The 19215-nt window shown below is 44.3% G+C and overlaps 1 protein-coding gene across 2 annotated transcripts in view; it reads right to left on the bottom strand.

Annotated features, from left to right (window-relative positions):
- Positions 1-19215, bottom strand: part of OCA2 (OCA2 melanosomal transmembrane protein) — a 350637-nt gene that overhangs the window by 199066 nt on the left and 132356 nt on the right. For both annotated transcript variants that reach the window (XM_004421907.3, XM_087428803.1), the window contains 4 exons: positions 13077-13209; positions 8203-8350; positions 5835-5892; positions 3113-3221 (listed from right to left, as the gene is read on the bottom strand). In XM_004421907.3, the coding sequence (XP_004421964.2) occupies positions 3113-3221; positions 5835-5892; positions 8203-8350; positions 13077-13209 (448 nt within the window). The remainder of the gene's footprint in view (positions 1-3112; positions 3222-5834; positions 5893-8202; positions 8351-13076; positions 13210-19215) is intronic.

The raw sequence follows: 19215 nt of genomic DNA, 5'->3' as shown, positions 1-19215 counted from the left end.
TTACTGCAATAAACAAAAAATTAAAAAAAAAAAAAAGAAATTCTCACAATAATTAAGCTGGAATCTATGAGAATCAGTAAGAAGCTTGTTCATGCATTCCATAAACCTATATCTTGTATCTACTAATGTATTAGATCTAGTATCTACTAGATAGATACTAGATTAGTATCTACCAGATTAGTATCTACTAGATAGATACTAGATTAGTATCTACCAGATTAGTATCTACTAGATAGTATCTACCAGATTAGTATCTACTAGATAGATACTAGATTAGTATCTACCAGATTAGTATCTACTAGATAGATACTAGATTAGTATCTACCAGATTAGTATCTACTAGATAGATACTAGATTAGTATCTAGTAACGTCAGGCATTAACAGAAGGCACTGAGGAGAAAAAAGTTTAGAAGACATGGACCACACCCTTGAGTCTAACTAGAGAGAGGGATTCCAGAGAGCAGAGAGGTAAACAAATGCTTGGAATACCATGTGAGTTCTAGATTTAAGGCACGTACAAGGTGCTGTGGAACTCCAAGAGAGGGAGTCTAATCATGCCATTGCTGGCAAGGATGTAGAGCAGTTGGAATTCCCACACTGCTGTGGGAGTACAAAGTGCTACAGCCACTCTGGAAAATGGTGCAGCAATATATACATTTGCCATATGACCCAGCATTCCCACTCTTAAGTAATTCCCCAAGAGAAATGAAAACTTAAGTTCACACAAAACCATATACATGAGTGGTTGGAGTAGCTCTACTTACAATCACCAAAAACTGGAAACAACCCAAATGTCTTTCAGTGGGCGAACGGATCAACAAACCATGCTGTATCCATACCATGGAAGACTACTCAGCAACAGAAGGAATGAACTATAGATATAAACAACAACTTGGATAAATCCAAAAGGCATTATGCTGTTTGGGAGAAGCCAGTCCCAAAAGTTGCATATGGTCTGATTCCAGGTATACGACATTCTCCAAAAGACAAAACTAAAGTGATAGAGAACAGATCAAGAGTTGCTAGGATTAAGGCAGGGAATTACTACAAAAGGATGACACAAAGAAGCTTTTTGGGTGATCAAGATTTGTTTTAAGTATTGTCATTTATAAAAAGACCACTGCCAAATGCTAACAAAATTGTATGCAAACTCATATACAGTTTATAGTTTTTAAAATACATGCTATATTCTTTTAAAGTGGAATCTCAAATAAAATTAGAAACAAATAATAAACAAAATAATCTACGAACACCCAAAAGAATTATCTAATGGAACCCCTCTGCCCACAAGACACCAATTTTATTGTATTTGTTTAATACTACTGGTGACCACCTAACACTCTTGTAGTGATTAAAGCTTTATAATGTCAAAATTACATTATGTCTGGAGTGTAATTAAAAATAATTACACTGCAACAATAATTGATAGATGTAATCCACCAAATACAATTAAAATTCATGACATTTTTACCACTCTAGCTTTGGCATTCTTCATTACTACACCAGGATTCTATGTGGATCAGCTCTCAGGTCTGATAAAGAACTTGTCAGCTTGGAACCAAGCCCAGGCTGCCTGGCAAATTGGATTTGAGATTATTTAAGAAAACAAATTCAGGGCCGGCACCGTGGCTTGGCGGTTGAGTGCTCGCACTCCGCTACTGGCTACCCGGGTTCGGATCCCGGGTGCACACTGACACGCCGCTTCTCTGGCCATGCTGAGGCCGCGTCCCACATACAGCAACTAGAAGGATGTGCAGCTATGACATACAACTATCTGCTGGGGCTTTGGGGGTAAAAAAAAAAAGGAGGAGGATTGGCAATAGATGTTAGCTCAGAGCCGGTCTTCCTCAGCAAAAAGAGGAGGATTAGCATGGATGTTAGCTCAGGGCTGATCTTCCTCACAAAAAAAAAAAAAAAAGAAAACAAATTCTGTGAATACGTGATATAAAGCGGGACACCCAGTCAAAAGTATGTACCTCATGTGCTATGTGTGAGACTAGAAATGTGGCTTTCTGCATATGCCATAAAAGGGAAACTGACCTATAATCTAAACAGTTCTCATGGTAGCCAAGAACCAAAGGAGCAATGCAGTGATGCAAATAACAAGCTTGCCCATGTTCTCCATCTATGTCAGAAAGCTAAGAGGCTTTGCTTTCTACAGAAGTTATATTCTTCAAATGTTGCAGTAAATCAAATCTTTATAAAGAGATATTTAAAATATCTTAGCAGAGCTCACTTTTGAAAGAACACTATAGGTAAAGCTTTTGGTTAAAGAAAATACTCCTTGACACCACCTCAAATTTATCTTTCTCATAAATCTATACTTTCATGTGAGGTGGGTTTCGGAAGTGGTTTTTGTTTTGTTTTGAAAAAGGCCCCCATAGAGATAAATTGTTAAATCAATATGAAAAGTCTAAGGAATGTGGAAAATGTTGATGAAGAGTGGAAGGATGCGGGGGTTAACAAGCTATGCGCTGAGCGCAATGTGCAAGGAGGCCATGTCTCAGGAGGGGATGGGCCCTGCCACCTCAACCCAGAGCTTGAGAAAGTGGAGAGTGAGAGTCGTAGTACAGTGAAAGTAAGGGAAGAGAAACCGACGGGAGCAAGTGGGAAAATGGGGTTCTGCAGCATGTGGAAAAGGGATGCACCGTAGAACAAGGAGAGGGGGCTGTGTGGACCTCTTGTAATTCTCCGGTCCTTTCACAATCTCTCATCTAATCGTCATGTCAAGTAGCACAAATTGCAGGACTGTGGCCTTGCTGATATGACCTCCTGTCTCTTCTGGGGGTGCTTCTCAGAGGATAGTTTAAAGATCTGGTTATCAAGTATTACAGAGATGATAATATCTACTCTGTTCCATATCCCTTCTAATGTTAGACCCTGGAGGGGCTGACGACCCGTGGCACTCAGACAGCAGGGGCTGGAGATGCATCTCCCTCTCCTCCTCCCTCTTCTCCAGAAAATAAAACTGGAGGTAGTGAAGAAAGGCTTCCTTCTTTCCATCTCAGTCCTCCTCACCAGTGTCTGGGAACAAGCTTTGAAATCTTCCCTTCGAGACTGTGACACCAATTGCAAAGCCTATCAACAAAAGCTAACAAAAATTAGACTTACCGAGATCAAGATGAACACCAGGGACAAATGAATTGAGAAAGAACATGAAGATGACAAATCCCAACACCGTCAGGCATTTGGCGAGCAGAATCCTGTCTGATATTCTGTGCTGCGAGAGAGGAAAACACAACTCATTTACTTGATGTAATCTGATTCCTGCAATGTGTCCATATTCCTATGTGACTGGAATCACTACAAATTTCTCCTTATGACAAAAAACAACACCTTGAACTTGAAAGAAGATGATAAGGTAACGCATTACAAGTAAAACTGTACAGATTCTGGGTTAGAGCATTCAAAATTTCTATGAAAAATAAACACAATAAATTTAAAACACAGTACAATCCTTTTATAAAACATCTGACTAAATAGTTTTTCAATATGACACAGAGATGTTAAGGTGTTCCCAGCCCTACTGTCAGTGTTAGGTGAGACGTTGGCAAAGCCATTGGGAAGACAACACACAACCTCCTGGCCCTTCAAGACACATGCATTTCCACAGTTCCTGTGCACTTACAGCCTTTTAGTTCAACTTTCCCTCCTATTACACAAACCCCTGCTCATGGTGGTGCTGAGGTTAACATGTTCTTGCTGAAGGCTCTCATCGTGTCCTTTCACATAACACTCACAGGAACCCTAGAAGGCACTTAGCAGTCCCCTAATCACCAAGATGACACCTGTAAGAGCCTGCCCAGTCATTCGGGGGTGAGGAAAGGTGCCAGAAGGCACACTGTGCTCTGCAGCATCTTTATTAACCTTGGAGTTGCAGACCTCCTTCCAGTGGTCCTGAGCCACAGGGCAAGATGGGGCAAGGTGCCCACAGGGTGCAAAGGGCCATGGCTGTGTGGGGCTGGGCAGGGAGTGAGGTCCCGACAAGCAGGCACAGATGGGCACAGGGTTGTCCTGCCCCACCTAACCAGGCCCCTGTGTGAACAGTGCTCCACCATGTGAACTGACAACTACACCGTGTCTTTTCTTAAGCGTGAGCCCATCAACACATCTGTCTATCTACGTCTATCTCTATCGAGAATTAGATAGATACAGATATCTAGTATAGAGAGATATATAGATATAAACATAGATATGGGTATAGATATGATATGGACATGGACATAGATATAGATATAGATATAGATATGGGTATGGATAAGAACATAGGTATAGACATGGGCAGAGACAGAGATAAAAGTAGAGAGAGATGGCACAGGTATAGGTATAGGTATAGAGATAGAAAGATAGAGATAGAGAGATACATATTTTCTCTCTTGATTTCCTGTCACACAGTTAAAGCTGCTGCCATAAAAACTACAAGCTACCCCTATGTGTTGCAGTGGCTCTGGCTACAGCCCCTGGCCCCTGCTCACAGGCCATGGGGCCCACCTCCTGAGCATCTGTCTTCTTTCCCCACACTGCCAAGGCTCATGGCCCAGCTGGCCCCCACTTACCTTCCCCTTCCCACCTCCAAGGAAGGCCAATTTTGCTAGATGAGTCTGTGATGGAGAATTAGGAGGAAAGGGCCATGGCTTCTCTGCAGGTGTGAGGGGAGGCACTGCACTGCTTCCCTGGAGCCATGTTAACCATAGAAAGTGGGTATCACCATGGCCAGTCCCAGGATTGGAAATGGAGGGAGCAGGCAGGAAAAAGAACATTCTAGCATTGCTCAGCTGGTATAAGTGGAGAAGATCCAAAGTTTGTATTTGTTATTTTAGGTGTCTGTCAAATTTTCTCCTTTTGGCTCTCTGAGTTATCACAGTAAGAACTCTTAAATGCAATACAGGGATATTGCCAAGCTCCTTGCATCTCCCTTCCACCACTCCCCAATCCTCATCCACCAGGTACACAGAGAGGTACACAGTCTCTTCTCTAACTTGTGGCCAGAACTACATGGTCTAGCAAGGCAGGCAAGGTCTTTTCTGGGGCCCAGAAAAGTGTCATAGCCATACCCTCCTTTCTTAACCCTAGCCATCTGAATGGGACAGAGATTGGGGAGAGAGACCCAAAGAACACATTACCCACCAAGACCCCAACATCTAAATTTCCCTTAGGAAAGGACAAAATGTTCCTATCATGATTAGAGAGTAGGTATTCAATCTCTCCCTAGGAAAGAAACTACTCAGATGTAAAATTTCACAAAGATACAAATGACTCCCAGCAGATCGTGAGCGGAGCTCTTTCAGCCAGGAGAGGGACACTATGTGTCCTCAGATGGACTGAGAAAGTCCACCAAAGCAGGAAAATGAACAAAAGGACCCAAAATGAGCTTTGCCCCTAGAAGGCAGAGCCATATGATATGATAAAACACACATACACACCCCGTCTCTGCCCCTAAAGCTGTTCACCTCACGCAGCATGCCTCTCCATCTTGGGCTCCATCTCCTTACCATATACTGGGAACCAAAGACCTGCCTTTCAGGGGCAGTGAGGGCTGCAGGAGTCTCAGGTACAGCCAACCTGTCCTGCAGTCACATTAACCATAGAAAGGGTCGTCCTATCTTAAAGGGAACATAAAAATCTTAACTTTTCAACTTCTGGACAAAATAAGCCTACCATGTCTGGAGAATGACTTTCCCCATTAACTTGGAAATAACTTATGTCTTGTATACAACTACAGGAATAAAAAGAGAAGTGACTTCCAGTAGTAACTTCACGTGAAGCAAAGAAAAGAAATCACTCTCTTCTTCAAGAGGTGAGTCAGAATCCCTGAGAAAAGAAACCACGATACCTTTTTTTGTAGCTCCTGGATATTGGTCTCCCAATTTTTATCTTCCTGTGAGATTTGTCTAAAAGAGAAAAGGGCAGACACTTTATTTTCCTGGTGACATCAGTGATACCCAGCAGTGAGATCAGCAGGGCGGCAGTCAGCAGCACATTTAGCATGGGCCCCTGACCTGGACACTGTCCACTGTGTGACACCTGGTGCAGCCACGCAACGGGGCACTCCAGTCATGGAAGGTGCCCAGTGGAGCTGGGTTTATAGATTGGGAAAGAGCGTTATGCTCGCTCTGTAATTCCAAATAAAAATAATACATGAAATGACAGGAGTGTTTAATGAAGTGTGCGCGAGCATGTGCCTGAGTGAGCATGAGCACAGGACACGTCACAAAGAACACTGGCCAAGACATGACCAAGGGGAATGGTGGTAAGCCGCCTTTGTTCTCCTCTTTTCATTTTCTACATTTTGATTTTTTTTCCCAAAATGAGGATGTTACTGTTACAACTAAACTAACTAAAGGAAAAAAAGAATAAAAGAAATGCCACTTGCTTTAGTGGCAATTTTTATCAATTGAAATCAATTTTGAAGCTCTTTCATGGCCTCTTCCTCCCTCCTCTGGCTGGGGTACCCTCCCATCTCCGTTTCAGTCCCCTCATTGGTTCCAACTTGGCTTTCCTTTTTAAGCTTTCCCATCAGCCCATCTTTTCTGCTTTATTTTCTCCCTCACCAATTAGGGAAAAGAAGCTGTGTGGTGGGGAATTTAGTTTTAATGAGCACTCATGTGCAGTAAATATCAAAGGCGGCTGACCACGCAGCCAGTGCAGACCCTAAAGCGAATGACAGCAGACCCAGGCGAATGATTCTGAGGACAATTTCTTAAAAGAAAATGTAGAAACAAGACCAGCAGAGTTAGCACTTGCCTTAGATCGCCCTCATTCTAATCTGCTCCTCAGTGACTGTGTGGCCTTGAGAAGCCACTGCCCTCTCTGGGCCTCAGTTTCCCTCTCTGTGATCAACACAGCAGAGGATGAGCTGGTGGAAACTTGGTGAATCTCTGAGCCTACATGTTCCTTCACATTTGTAACCCTGAGCGACACTGAGTATGTCTTTAACACACCATACCAGATGAAGCATGCTGAAACTTGAAGGTCGGCAGATTAAATACATTCAGGGAAATTTACTCTTGCACCTTTCATTTACAAAGTTTCTACTTTTAGGATCTATGCATGTTACTGAAGTTGGTCACTCTGTCCCCAGCCTGCAACTCAGTGCCTTCCTGTGGCCTAAGGACACCAGGTCCTGCATCTCCAGCATCACAGGGTGGAGGTGGGTCCTGGGCTGGGATTGAGCTGATGACACTGAGACAGCACCTCACCCTGGGCTGCATCTCTGGAAAGAGCGAGTCTCCACATGCTCACCTGCTCCATCTAACTAAGAGACCAGGCTGGGAGACAGCCATGCTGGATGACCCTCAGGGGTCAGCACTGGCACCGCACCTGGCTCCTTCCCCAGCCTGCTTGCCCACTCTCTGGGAACGCAGGGCTGGTTTCAGCAAACTGCAACATGTAAGATCATTCCCACTGCGTTCACAAGGATTTGCATTTCCCGTTGCCTTGACAGACTTCTCATCTCCACCCAGTTCCCAGCTCTGTTGCAAGAAGGCCTCAGTGTCCCTAATGGTCAGGCTCCTGCTTTTCCTGCCAGCGCTTCCAGGGTGAAGACAGGCTGGAACTCAGCACTTTGTCCGAGTGGGGAAGAAAATCTCACCCACTCGTTACCCTTTATGTCTCAGCTTTGATTAAAAACAAATTCCAGGAAGTGAATTGAGTAGGACTTGGGTGTTCTTTGAGCTGCCTGTAAATCAACTACCGAGAGAATGTTTTGTTAAATTAGTTTGTTATATTAATTGTTTTCGATTCTTGTTATGCAACAAGTGTCATGTGTGGAGGTGTGACAGGCAGCAGCTGAGTGTGGACTCAATCCCCCACGTCACTCTTTCCCACTGTATAACCCTGGGCAAGTTGCTCAAATTCTCTGAGACTCAGTGTTCTCATCCTTAAACTGAGGCTAATACCAGCCCGCATTCCAGAGAGCTAAGGGAGGATTGGATAAAATAATGTCCCACAAGAGGCTTAACACAGTGTAAGTCTGACACCCAAACTTACTCATTGGCTTGCAGCTAGCTTTACTATTTTGCAGTACCATGAGTACTCTGAAGAACAGTTATTTTAACTCGATTTGTACACTGTATGACATTGGGACACTACTGGGGTGGCAGTAAATAAGTTGTTCACACAATCCAACCATTGAGCACAACTGGTAAAGATGAGAACCACTTTTGGAAACCAAGAGTGGCCCGAGCAGCCCAGCCTGATACCTGCGGAAGGTGTGCAGCCTGCGGGCCAGCAGGCGCTCCAACGCCAGCACCTTCCCCAGGAGCAGGCCCCGCACCGCCGTCTCCTCGCGGCTGGCTGGGCTGATGCGCTGCGCAGTCAGGCGCCAGACATGGATCTCGTGCTTCAGTTCTGCAGGAAAGGAAAGATGAGGCTTGAGTCTCCCGCAAACCCAGATGTCAGCGGACACTCTACTCCCCTCACTGCCTTCCAAGAATAGGAAACACACCTGATGCCACAAAGACAACCAAGGGCCAAACCAAAGCAGTGGCTTCTTAGCATTCACATTATTGTAATGGAACCAGGAAACAAAGCTGACTTTTAAAAATTACCATGGACATGAAGAAACGCAATTTCAACTCTTTGAGTGAAGAATAAATTCTTGAATAGACATATCAAAGCTAGTACCCAATAACCTTTTCCCCTCCCAGGAGATTACTTCTTACAGCCAGCAGTTCAGGTCTCTCTTTCAGCCCAAATCCAGACATTATCCAATCTTTGAAACAGATCTAGTGAACACCAGAAATACAAGTGTAGTTCTCAGTAGGTGATGCTTAGGGCTCCCCGATAGGGCATTTGGTAAGAGCATAAGGTGGGGAAAGCCCTCCCTCCTGACTAGGCCTCCCAAGTTGAGTTTGTGTCTGTGAAAGGGCACAGGTGAGACAGACATAGACAACTTTATGAAATGCTGAAATTAATATAATGGGGTAAATTTTCACCTATCAATGAATTAAGACACCTTCTGATATAGACGAGTAGAGAGAAATGAATTGTCAATTCATCAGCTTCTAAAATACTAACATCTTTTATGAAAATTTACATTTAACCTCTATTTTACCATTAAAGATACTATATAACTTTCTCAAAATATCCACTAAAATAATATAAGGAAGCACCGTATTTTCATGATTCACCTCTTATGTGCAACACACCATGCCACATATCACAAATATTCAAGATGAAATTAAAGGACAGAACCCTTTCAAGCAAGACTAGAACACTTGACAACTAGCTCAGGGTGGAGGCAAGGCAGGCAATTATCCAAAGACCTGTGAGGTAGCATGCACATGCGGGTTCAATGACAAACAAAACACCACCTTTTAGGCTCCCTCTATTCAGTACACAAGTGTTGATCACCTACTATGTGGCAGACCTACTGTAAACTCTGAGAAAACGAATATGAGCTTGGCAGAGAGACGCAGACTGTAAATGAAGCAAGTCAAGACTCAGAAGAGAGAACTGCAGAGTATAGGGGCACACAAACCATCTCAGTTAACACGTGGTTTCTCTAAAGAGCCACCCTTACAAAGATGAAAACTCTTTAGAACTAAGATGCTTAATGTGTTTTCATCCACTACATAGTGATACTTTGTAGCTTGGGTATAATTCAAAAGCCTCTTCAGAGAAACAGATCCATAATTTCCTTTTGGAAAGTCTCACACCTCATTAGACATGCTATGAGGTTATGATAATATAAAAAGGAGGAGCAGGAGGAGGAGGATAGAAACGAATGAACTAGCCTTCTGACATGCTGAGCACGAAAACGCCACGCTGGGACAGGAAACAGGAGAAGAGGTTGTGCAGTGGCTTCAGCAAAGGTTCAGACGGTGCCAGTATTTCATCTAGTGCTCTGAACCTCATTACGTACAAGACATCCCTATACGTTCCAAGCCCGTCCATAAAGTACTCGAGACTCTCCAGCCATTCCTTCAAAGCATTCTGGTGATGGACACTTTCTCAAGCAGCTGACCAAATTTGAAGGAGTACACAGGAGTGTGGCTTGGCTCCGGGGCCAGCCCATGGCAGCAGACTTGAGTCCTCTCCACGTCTGTGTTTGGAGAAACAGTGACTGGGAGCCACTGCCGGGTCTGTGAGGCTGGCCTTCCGGGTCCCCTGGGCTCCTTTCTGCAGGTGTCCTCTCCAGAGGCAGCCTCAGCCCCTTCATGCACACCCAGAGCCTAGGTGCCTTCTACCCCATCAAATCAAACAGAACCAGCTGCTCTGCCCAGTTCAATCCATGCATTAATACTCAAGTAGTACACTTTTGTTTTCCTAACTGTGGAATGAAATACATCATCGACTATGAGGGCATTTAGTTGAGAGAGATTTTTCCCAGGAGAAGGAAGCTCATTGCCTGCACCCAGAACTCCGTTTACCCAAGCCCATTCACTCCTCACTTCCCGGGCTTCCTCTGCATCTCCTCCGCCATTTCCCCCACCCTGTCTCCTCTGCTAAGCTCTAAGACCATGGTCGCACTGGGCTACTTGCTATTGCCCTCTGAACCTTGTGCTGCAATTCACAGATCAACATTTCACCTTCCCCCACAAAACTCTCTCTCCCCTTACATTCCTAGTTTTTATATGACATCATTAATCTTCCAGGTATAAGAGCCTGAAATGTCATTTTGGTCTCACCATTGTCATTCTCCTCTATATTTCTGCATTAACATTATTGGACACGTAACAGGTGTCAGACACCATGCTAGATGTTAAAGGAGAAAAATAAAGTGATAAGTTACAGGACAAGTCTCCAACAACTAGAAAGAAATATAAGATATATCATAAACAAACATGAGCTAGGGAAGTATTGGGCCACAAGAGCAGTTCAGGATATGCTGCTGTGGTTCTTGCAGGGTCCACTTCTTCCTGTCTGAGGTCACCAACTCGTGCAGGTCTCATCTCCTCACACTTGCCAATTCTGATTGCTCCTCACTAACCTTTGAGTGGAGTCACTTCCTACCAATCCACCCCTGGTTAATCATAAAACACTGTTGCCCTATCATCTGTCTATATCACAATTATGATCACCAGGGAGGTTATGGAGAGCTCCACCACAGTCTCCATAGACTAGCTGATGAGAAAACATTCTGAACACCTCTAACTGGTTGATATGGGTTGAATCGTGTCCCCCCAACAATTCATGTGTTGAAGTTCTGACCCCCAGTACCTCAGAATGTGACCTGATTTGAAAATAGGATCATTGCAGGCGTAATTAGTTAAGGTAAGGTTATTAAGGTGCCCCCAAATCCAAGATAACTGGTGTCCTTATAGACAGAGGAAAGGTGGACACAGACACACACACAGAGACTGACATGTGAACATGAATATGGCCATCTAAAAGCCAAGACAGAGACATGAAACAGATCCTTCCTCACAGCCAACCAACCCTGGAGGCACCTTGATTTTGGACTTCCAACTTCCAGAACTGTGAGAAAATAGATTTCTGTTGTTTAAGCCACCCAGTCTGTAGTATTTTGTTACAGCAGCCTGAGCAAAGTAACACACTAGTCAATGACAAAAGTGGATCGAGGCATCTCGTTGCCAGAAATATTTCTTTTTTTAAAAAAAAAAAAAAAAAGTAAACATTGATTCAATTTTTCTTCAAAATATAGAAGTAATGGGATCACTTGTAGTTGTTCCCTTCTTTATAAAGCTGTAAGAGGACAGCAGCATCTGGGACTCTTTTTCTCAAGGAAGGCACATGTTCTGCTCTGTAGACCACCAGGGATGAGGAATTACCAATGCTATCAAGAAAACAGAGTCCTCTTCCAAATGAAGTAAACTATGCTACATGGCAGGAAGCTTTCACGGCCCTGCTGCCAGAAGGACTTTTCCATTTGGCCCCTAGCACCTGTACCCGCATCCTCCCTTCCCTGCAGCCTCCCTACGCTGGGCTCACCCCCCACAGCTCAGGGCCTGTTTGGTGGGGCCCATGCCGACGCCCGTTCCCAGTGAGCAGCTGGAACAGCAGGCAGTGTGGCCACTTGTCCTGCACTTATGTTGCCTTTACTCAGGGGTAGGCCAGCAACAAATATTGCCTAAAATAGAAATTTCTGCTTATCATCTGCTTTCTCTGGTAGAGGTGGGTGACTAAATCGTACTAGGAACAAGCTTGTTTTGTATAGATGACTCTTGAGAAGGTATATAAGACAATGTTTTCCTAACTAGAACAAAAATAGTCAAATTCTGAATACAAAAGTCACATGTGAAAGAAAGGCAGATCTTCCTTGTACAGATACTATCTGATGAGCAGGAGGGCTGGCAAGAACAAGCTTAGATCCCCAGCTATTCATCTGGAAATGGGATTTGGTTATCTTACTAAAGAAAACTCGAAGTCTTATACAACACGAGGACAGAGGAATAAGACAGGATGAGAGAGCTAAACATACAATCCATGAGCTCTGTGAGGACACCCAGGAACCACATCAGCTGAAACCACAGAGGACGAAATGCACCCTCACACTGTGCTCCTGTCACCCAGATACACTGTTACCCAGGCAACCTACACAGTGTCCTACACAAGGCCTTGCCAAGGAGAGGCTGCTTGTTTCCCAAATAATCTATTGCTTCCAATATGTCCTGATCAGTAATGTTCTCAATAAAACATCTACTAAGATTTTTAAGTGGGGAAAATGCAAAGCCAGAAGATGCCCAAGAGCCCTCTTCCTGCTAGCTGGTGCCCCACCCCTGTGCTGGATTATGTTGCCATTTTTGTAATCACACTTAATCTCAAACTACAACACAGTAGAAAACCACAGTCTGTATGCTATGCCATTTGTATTGTATACATGTGATGTTGTCATGATGTCATGACATGTGAGCTGTATACAGCAGCCATTGCTTCCCACATTTCACTCTACGAAAAACTAAAGAGGCACAGGGTTTTAAAGCCCCTGAAAGCACACTGTGTACCAGGAAGCAGACAGGGACATACCGAGCGGGCAGCATCCCAATCACCAACACTTCTCTGATGCTCTACATGTGATAAAACATCCTGCCTTTTTGTGGCAACTTCCCTTGGGAAAAAATAACACTGTGTAGTAACCTCTGAGGCCATATGAGGAGGTGCTTACACTCACCAACAATCTCACTGGGTTCCTTGTTATAAAGCTTTTTGTTCCAGTAAAGGAGTCTCAGGAGCGGAAAGGAGAACAGGAGAACGAAGCAAATACCAACGAACATGTGTGCTGTGAATCCTGCGAAGTCCAAGCCCTAGAGATAGGAAAGGAGACATGAAACGACAGACAAGCCTCTCCTCTGCACAGGTGCAGCCCCCACTCAGGGATCCCCCTACGTCAGGAATCCATGGAGGGCTGAGTGCTGAGCCCAAGCAGGGGTGGCCAGCCTTAGCTCAAGGACCATGGAGCCCAGCACAAAGCCCATGGGAGAGCAGCTGCTCTTCTCCACGACTCTGAAAATGTCCAAGGTTTGTTTCTTTCATGTCAAAAAACCAATTCTTACTTAAGTGACAAGCAACCTTAGGAGGAAACAAAAACAAAAACAGGCCATCACATCTAATCCCAACCTTGGCTGAGTATATATTCACCAGTGGACTCATGCATTCCCCCAGAATGAAAAAAAAAAACAAAAAACTAAGGGGGCAAAACATAAAACTATGTGCCAATTATTCGCCCATTTCAAGGTAAATTGGATTTTTTAAATATTTCACATAAGCCCCTGCCATCAATTTGAAAGAGCATCCTCATGCTTGGAGAGCACAGCCCTCTGCAGGGGGTCCAGTGGCCATCAGGACTGTGGCTGCCCAGAGTGTCCTGACTGGCCTCAAGGGTCACAAGCAGCAGCCCTCTCCTCCTCACACTTCCTTTGCCATGGTCAGCTGCTAGGGATGTTGTTTGGGCAAAATTTGTTGTTGGGCAAAATTCCCACTAGGTTAATATGTCAGGGAATAAGTCAGCAGAATCATCGGTTGCTTTTGTTCTTTCATTAACTTTGTGCTTATACCTTCAGTATGACAGATGAGGCTGCTGTCTGCATGAAGCTGGTCATGAGAACCAGCTTCTCACTGGTGAGAACTCCACGTCTTTTCTGTAGTGTTCGTGGACCACTGGTGCCACAAAAGGAGGTCAGAGGTCCAATGACAAAGTACAGGCGTGCTGGGAACCCCAAGGCATGAGGGACCAGGGGGGTAAAGCAGGAGTGGTTGCACAGAACATGGGCAGTCTGGCTCTGCACTGGAGGCTAGGGGGGCGGGGGGCACTCATATGGGTGGCGAGAGGCTAGGTCCCAGGGCACATTAGCGAGGATCTCAAGAGATGTGCCCAAGAAGGGAGTTAGGAAGATCACCTTCCAAAAGCCTGAGTTGGAAGGAGTGATTTCAACTATATTAACTGTTGTTTATTAAAATTTAACTTATTTGTCCCCCTCACTTACAGAAAAGATCTGAAACCACTTATAACATTGCTAAAGATACAGCACAACTAGAAGCCATTATCAATAAATTGTGTCAAAATTTAGGCTCGCAAGTGTACAATGATCTGAAATTCTTAATCTCCTGCAGTTATCTGCACATCCAGTGAAAACAGCATTATGAACTACAGATGGAGCTATAGGAGCTTATTCATATATAGATAGCAAAGAGACCTACAGAGAGGAGGGACTCATGGAATGTTTTTAACGGCCATATAAGAACTACTTTTGTGTAGTTCTTTAACCAGGATATTACCTTGGACTTTGTGTTTATCTATAGAAATCACGCCCCAGATATCTGGTTTAAAAAAGGTCCACATAGGCCAGCCCAGTGGTGTAGTGGTTAAGTGCACGTGCTCCGCTTCAGTGACCCGGGGTTTGCAGGTTCAGATCCCGGGCACGCACCAAGGCACCACTTGTCAAGCCATGCTGTGGCAGTGTCCCATATAAAGTAGAGGAAGATGGGCACAGATGTCAGCCCAGTGCCAGTCTTCCTCGGCAAAAAGAGGAGGATTGGCATCGGAAGTTAGCTCAGGACTGATCTTCCTCACCAAAAAAAAAAAAAAAGTCCATGATACTTTTAGGGGCCCCTTAAAAATCTCTTAATTTCTTCCAAAATCAGAAACAAAGAAAGAATTTTTGAGTCAAAGAAAATGGTTTAAAATATAATAATAATGTATTTGTCTTTACACCAACTCAGTCATGAAATGTAATTTTTTTTTTTTGGAGGAAGGAGCCCACAAAGGCAGAGGTGCTTGTATCCTGAGTAATTCTGGGTTCCTCTGGAACACAATCACTATAAAGTTTTCTCCCATTAGAAATGATGGGGCATGGGCCGGCCCCGTGGCTTGGTGGTTAAGTGAGCGCGCTCCACTGCTGGTGACCCGGGTTCGGATCCCGGGCGCGCACCAACGCGCTGCTTCTCTGGCCATGCTGAGGCCGCATCCCACATACAGCAACTAGAAGGATGTGCAGCTATGACACACAACTATCTACTGGGGCTTTGGGGGGAAAAAATAAATAAATAAAATCTTTAAAAAAAAAAAAAAAAGAAATGATGGGGCAATTGAAGAAAAAAGTGAGGAGTAGATTAAAGAAAGTAAAGGACTAACTGGGTCCTGGAAGTGCCCCACAGCAAAATAACACAGCAGTGAGTGGGAGTATTTGGTTGCTACTAGAGTTGTAATGGGTGAATTTATCAAGTAAGACAATGCAGAATGGAAAAAGTCAAGCTGAAAATTTTAAGAAACAGTACAGGCAGATGCAATGTACAGTGGGATGCGAATATTTTCACTAAGCTTATTCGGTGCATGTATCTGGTCCTCCCTGCTGCTGTTACACATCTCTACAATTTCCTAAGCTCCTCTCTTCAATGTTTTACGTAAGAAAACCACTCACTATTACACTTACATCAAAACAGTGCTTAAATGCAGCCCTGTCTTGCAAGATGCTGGTTCTATTTCACCCCCCTAAGTCTTGTTTTTTACTGTTTTGGCTTTGGCTCCACTGAGCCACTTTCTTCTTAATTTCTCACAATGTCCTCATTTGATAGACTAAGGGGTCAAATGTTGAGGCATATAAAACAATCAAGGAGGATCCCCCAGAATCAGATTAGAACATTCACAGCGGCATAGACTACACATATTTAAGGGTGATCCAGCTGAGGAACTCCTGGCCTACTGTCTTGACATGAGTACAGCCATGTTTGGCCGCTCCATTGACCTACAGCCACCAGCACAAAAAAAAAGAAATACAAAGCTGCTTTCTGTGTGGTGGGAACTGGCCTTTTCCCGGGAACTGGCCTTTCTCCCACGGAGAGAGTTGCAAGTTGTAACATTTCAAGGCTCTTGGAGCATCGTAGCCCGGAATGGACTGGCCATCTGTGCCGGGCTGAGACGATAACCAAAGAGAACAATGCACGTACACAACTACTGGGCTGGGACGTTAGCCAGGGGGCTCAGTGCACGTACGCCACTGATAACCATTTGTGCATGGAAACACTAAATGCTTGCTCTGCAAACTCTGTAATTGCTTACTCTGAAAATTACGGATGGTATATAAACTGCTGGAGACTGAGACCCGGTGAGAGTTCCACCTGTGGAAGGGACGCCTTGCCCAGGACGTGTGATCCTTGCCCAGCCGCGTCGATTGACAGGGCTCTCCCGGCAGTGGGGCGTGGATGTTGTGAGTAACTGATTTGATGTGAAGTAATTCATTTGATATGAAGTAATTGATTTGATGTGTTCTCTTTACGGTCAACCTGGTGTTTCTCTTTCCGGTTGATTTGTGTCATTTCTCTTCAGCCGATGTGGGTGTTTTCCCTTTCCAGTCGGGCTGATGTTTTTTCCCTCTTAATATTTGACCTATTTGGATCTGTTTGCAGACTATCGCCTTTACTATCCTCTATATAATAAAATATACCTTCAGTCCATTTGTTTGGAGTGGAAAGTGTCTTTTACGTCTCCGATTGAATCCCCGAACCTCTCATAACACCTACCAATATCATTTTCTAGGGACAAGGCTTTCAGGGTAGCTCTGTGACAAGCTAAAACAGTCGATTGGGTTGCAGTAGGGTGATCAAAGCCAAAATGGCTTTTTGAATTCTTGAGTGAAAAACTCAAAGAAATTCTTATTAAGTGTTTAGCTGTATCTATTGCATGTTTTAGTAAATATCACAGTGTAATTTGAGGATAGAATCACGTCTGGAGACGCAGCAAGAAGAGGACCCAGCGCTGCAGGAGTGGGTGTGATGACAGACAGGAGGGATCGCTGTGGAACACCCTACATGTGAGGTACCAGCGAGCATGTAGGAGAGGTGACCACATACGCGGAGCTGAGGGTGTAACAGCCTCTGGCAGAGACACTAAGGTGGGCGAGCCCAGCATGCAGGGCACACAGCAAGCCACGGAGCGCATGAGCTCCGCTACAGAATGCTGCCCCAAGAGGAAAAAGGGTCAAAAAACCACAACCCTCAGGCCCACAGATATTGAAGAAGTGTGCGGAAGCAGAAAACCGGCAAGGGAGACTAAGAAGGAAGTGACCAGAGAGGCAGAGCGGGAACCAGCAGGGAGTGACACAAAGTTGTCAGCTGATGAAGTGGAGGAAAACGGTGATGGAGGAGCAGTGGAAGAATGTCCCAGCATGCACAGTGGTCAGGGACACGGTGGGACAGCCGTGAGGAATGTCCCAGCATGCACAGCGCGTGCGGCACCGTGGGAAAGCCATGAGGAACATCCCAGCATGCTCAGCGCGTGGGGCGCGGTGGGAAAGGCCAGAGGAATGTCCCAGCACACATAACTTTTGGGGCACGATGGGAAATGCCTTCCTCTGACCTGTGAGATGCCATTCAGAAGCACAGGGGACAGAGCTCCCCTTGAGATTTTTCAAGTTTAAAAGATAGTTGAATGGTTGTGTTCGTCACTGGTGAGTCTCCCCGCCACAGGCATAAAGGAGCAAATGGAACCAGCAAAAGAGGACTGTATCCCCGTCAGCCTGTTGGGAGATGAAAGGACAACGCGTGGTTGCACGTGGGATCCTACAGCGCTGCAGACTTATGCCCACCCCGGGAAGGGCTGGGGTTGGGGAGTAAGTGATTGTCCACGTAGTGGACCCTGGAGGTGTTCCCCACCTACCTATTAAGTACTGGAAATTCGTCCAACAGAGAGCCATCTCAAGAGGCCTGGGAGGAGCGAGCAGGCTGTGGAAAGGAAAAGTCGGAAGAACCTGCCTCACAACTTCCTGTAACTTCTGCCTAACCCTCAGACACAGAATGTGGAGGATTTTTCAGACGTGACTTCTTTACTGTTCCAAAGTCTAGTGCTGGTTTTTTATTACTCGTCTGAATTACACACTATTAATTTTCTTCCTGAATATTTAAAAAATTAATTTCACAATTAATATTTATTTTATAATCTGTTTTCTTCCTATTTCATTTCATTGATGAACAATCACATAATGCAGAATAAATGTGTCCATCATGTGATGCAAATGTGTGGCTGTGCTGTCATTACTGATAATGAGGCTTTATAAATTAATCTCTGCTGAAGACACTATTCCTGGAACCATGAGTTCATTTGTGTCTCCATACAAATAAGTGTTCCCTTATCTCTGAACAACTATAAAATGAATTAAAACCACTCTTGCTTATTCACAGAAAGCCATTCATTAGATACCTTTTCTATGAAATACACTTTAATCCAAAAATTCATGGAAAATCATTAAGTGGAAGACAGGGAATACTATCATCAATAAAACAAAGACAGCCCTAAGGCCATGTCCCCAGAGGACGTCACTTTCGCACAAAGTTATGTGAGGAGCCTAGAATATAGAAAACCATTAATCTTTGTATATTGATCTTGTATCTACACTTCCCAAATTGACTTATTATTTCTAGGAGCTTTTTGTAGACTCCTTCAGATTTTCTACATGGACAGTCATGTCATCTGCAAATAAAGACTGGTTTAATTCTTCCTTTCTGATACGTTTGCCTTGTATTTCTTTTCTGGCCTTATTGTTCCAGCTAGAGCCTCCAGTAAAATGTTGCACTGAAGTGGTGAGAACAGACATCCTTGTCTTGTTTCTGATCTAAGGGAGGAAAGCATTCAGTTTTTCACATATAAGTAGGCTTTTCATAGATGCTATTTATCAGACTGATGAAGTTCTTTTCTTTTCCTAGTTTATTGAGAAATTTTATCAGCAATGGATGATGGATTTTCCCAAATTTTTATTCTGCGCCTCTTGAGATGATCATGTGGATTTTCCCAGTTTGTTAGTAAATTGTGTTGGTTGATT

Source organism: Ceratotherium simum, chromosome 3, assembly GCF_057802395.1.
Source record: "Ceratotherium simum simum isolate JZ-2026a chromosome 3, ASM5780239v1, whole genome shotgun sequence".
NCBI classification, from domain to species: Eukaryota; Metazoa; Chordata; class Mammalia; order Perissodactyla; family Rhinocerotidae; genus Ceratotherium; species Ceratotherium simum.
This window is presented reverse-complemented; position numbering and strand designations above follow the sequence as displayed.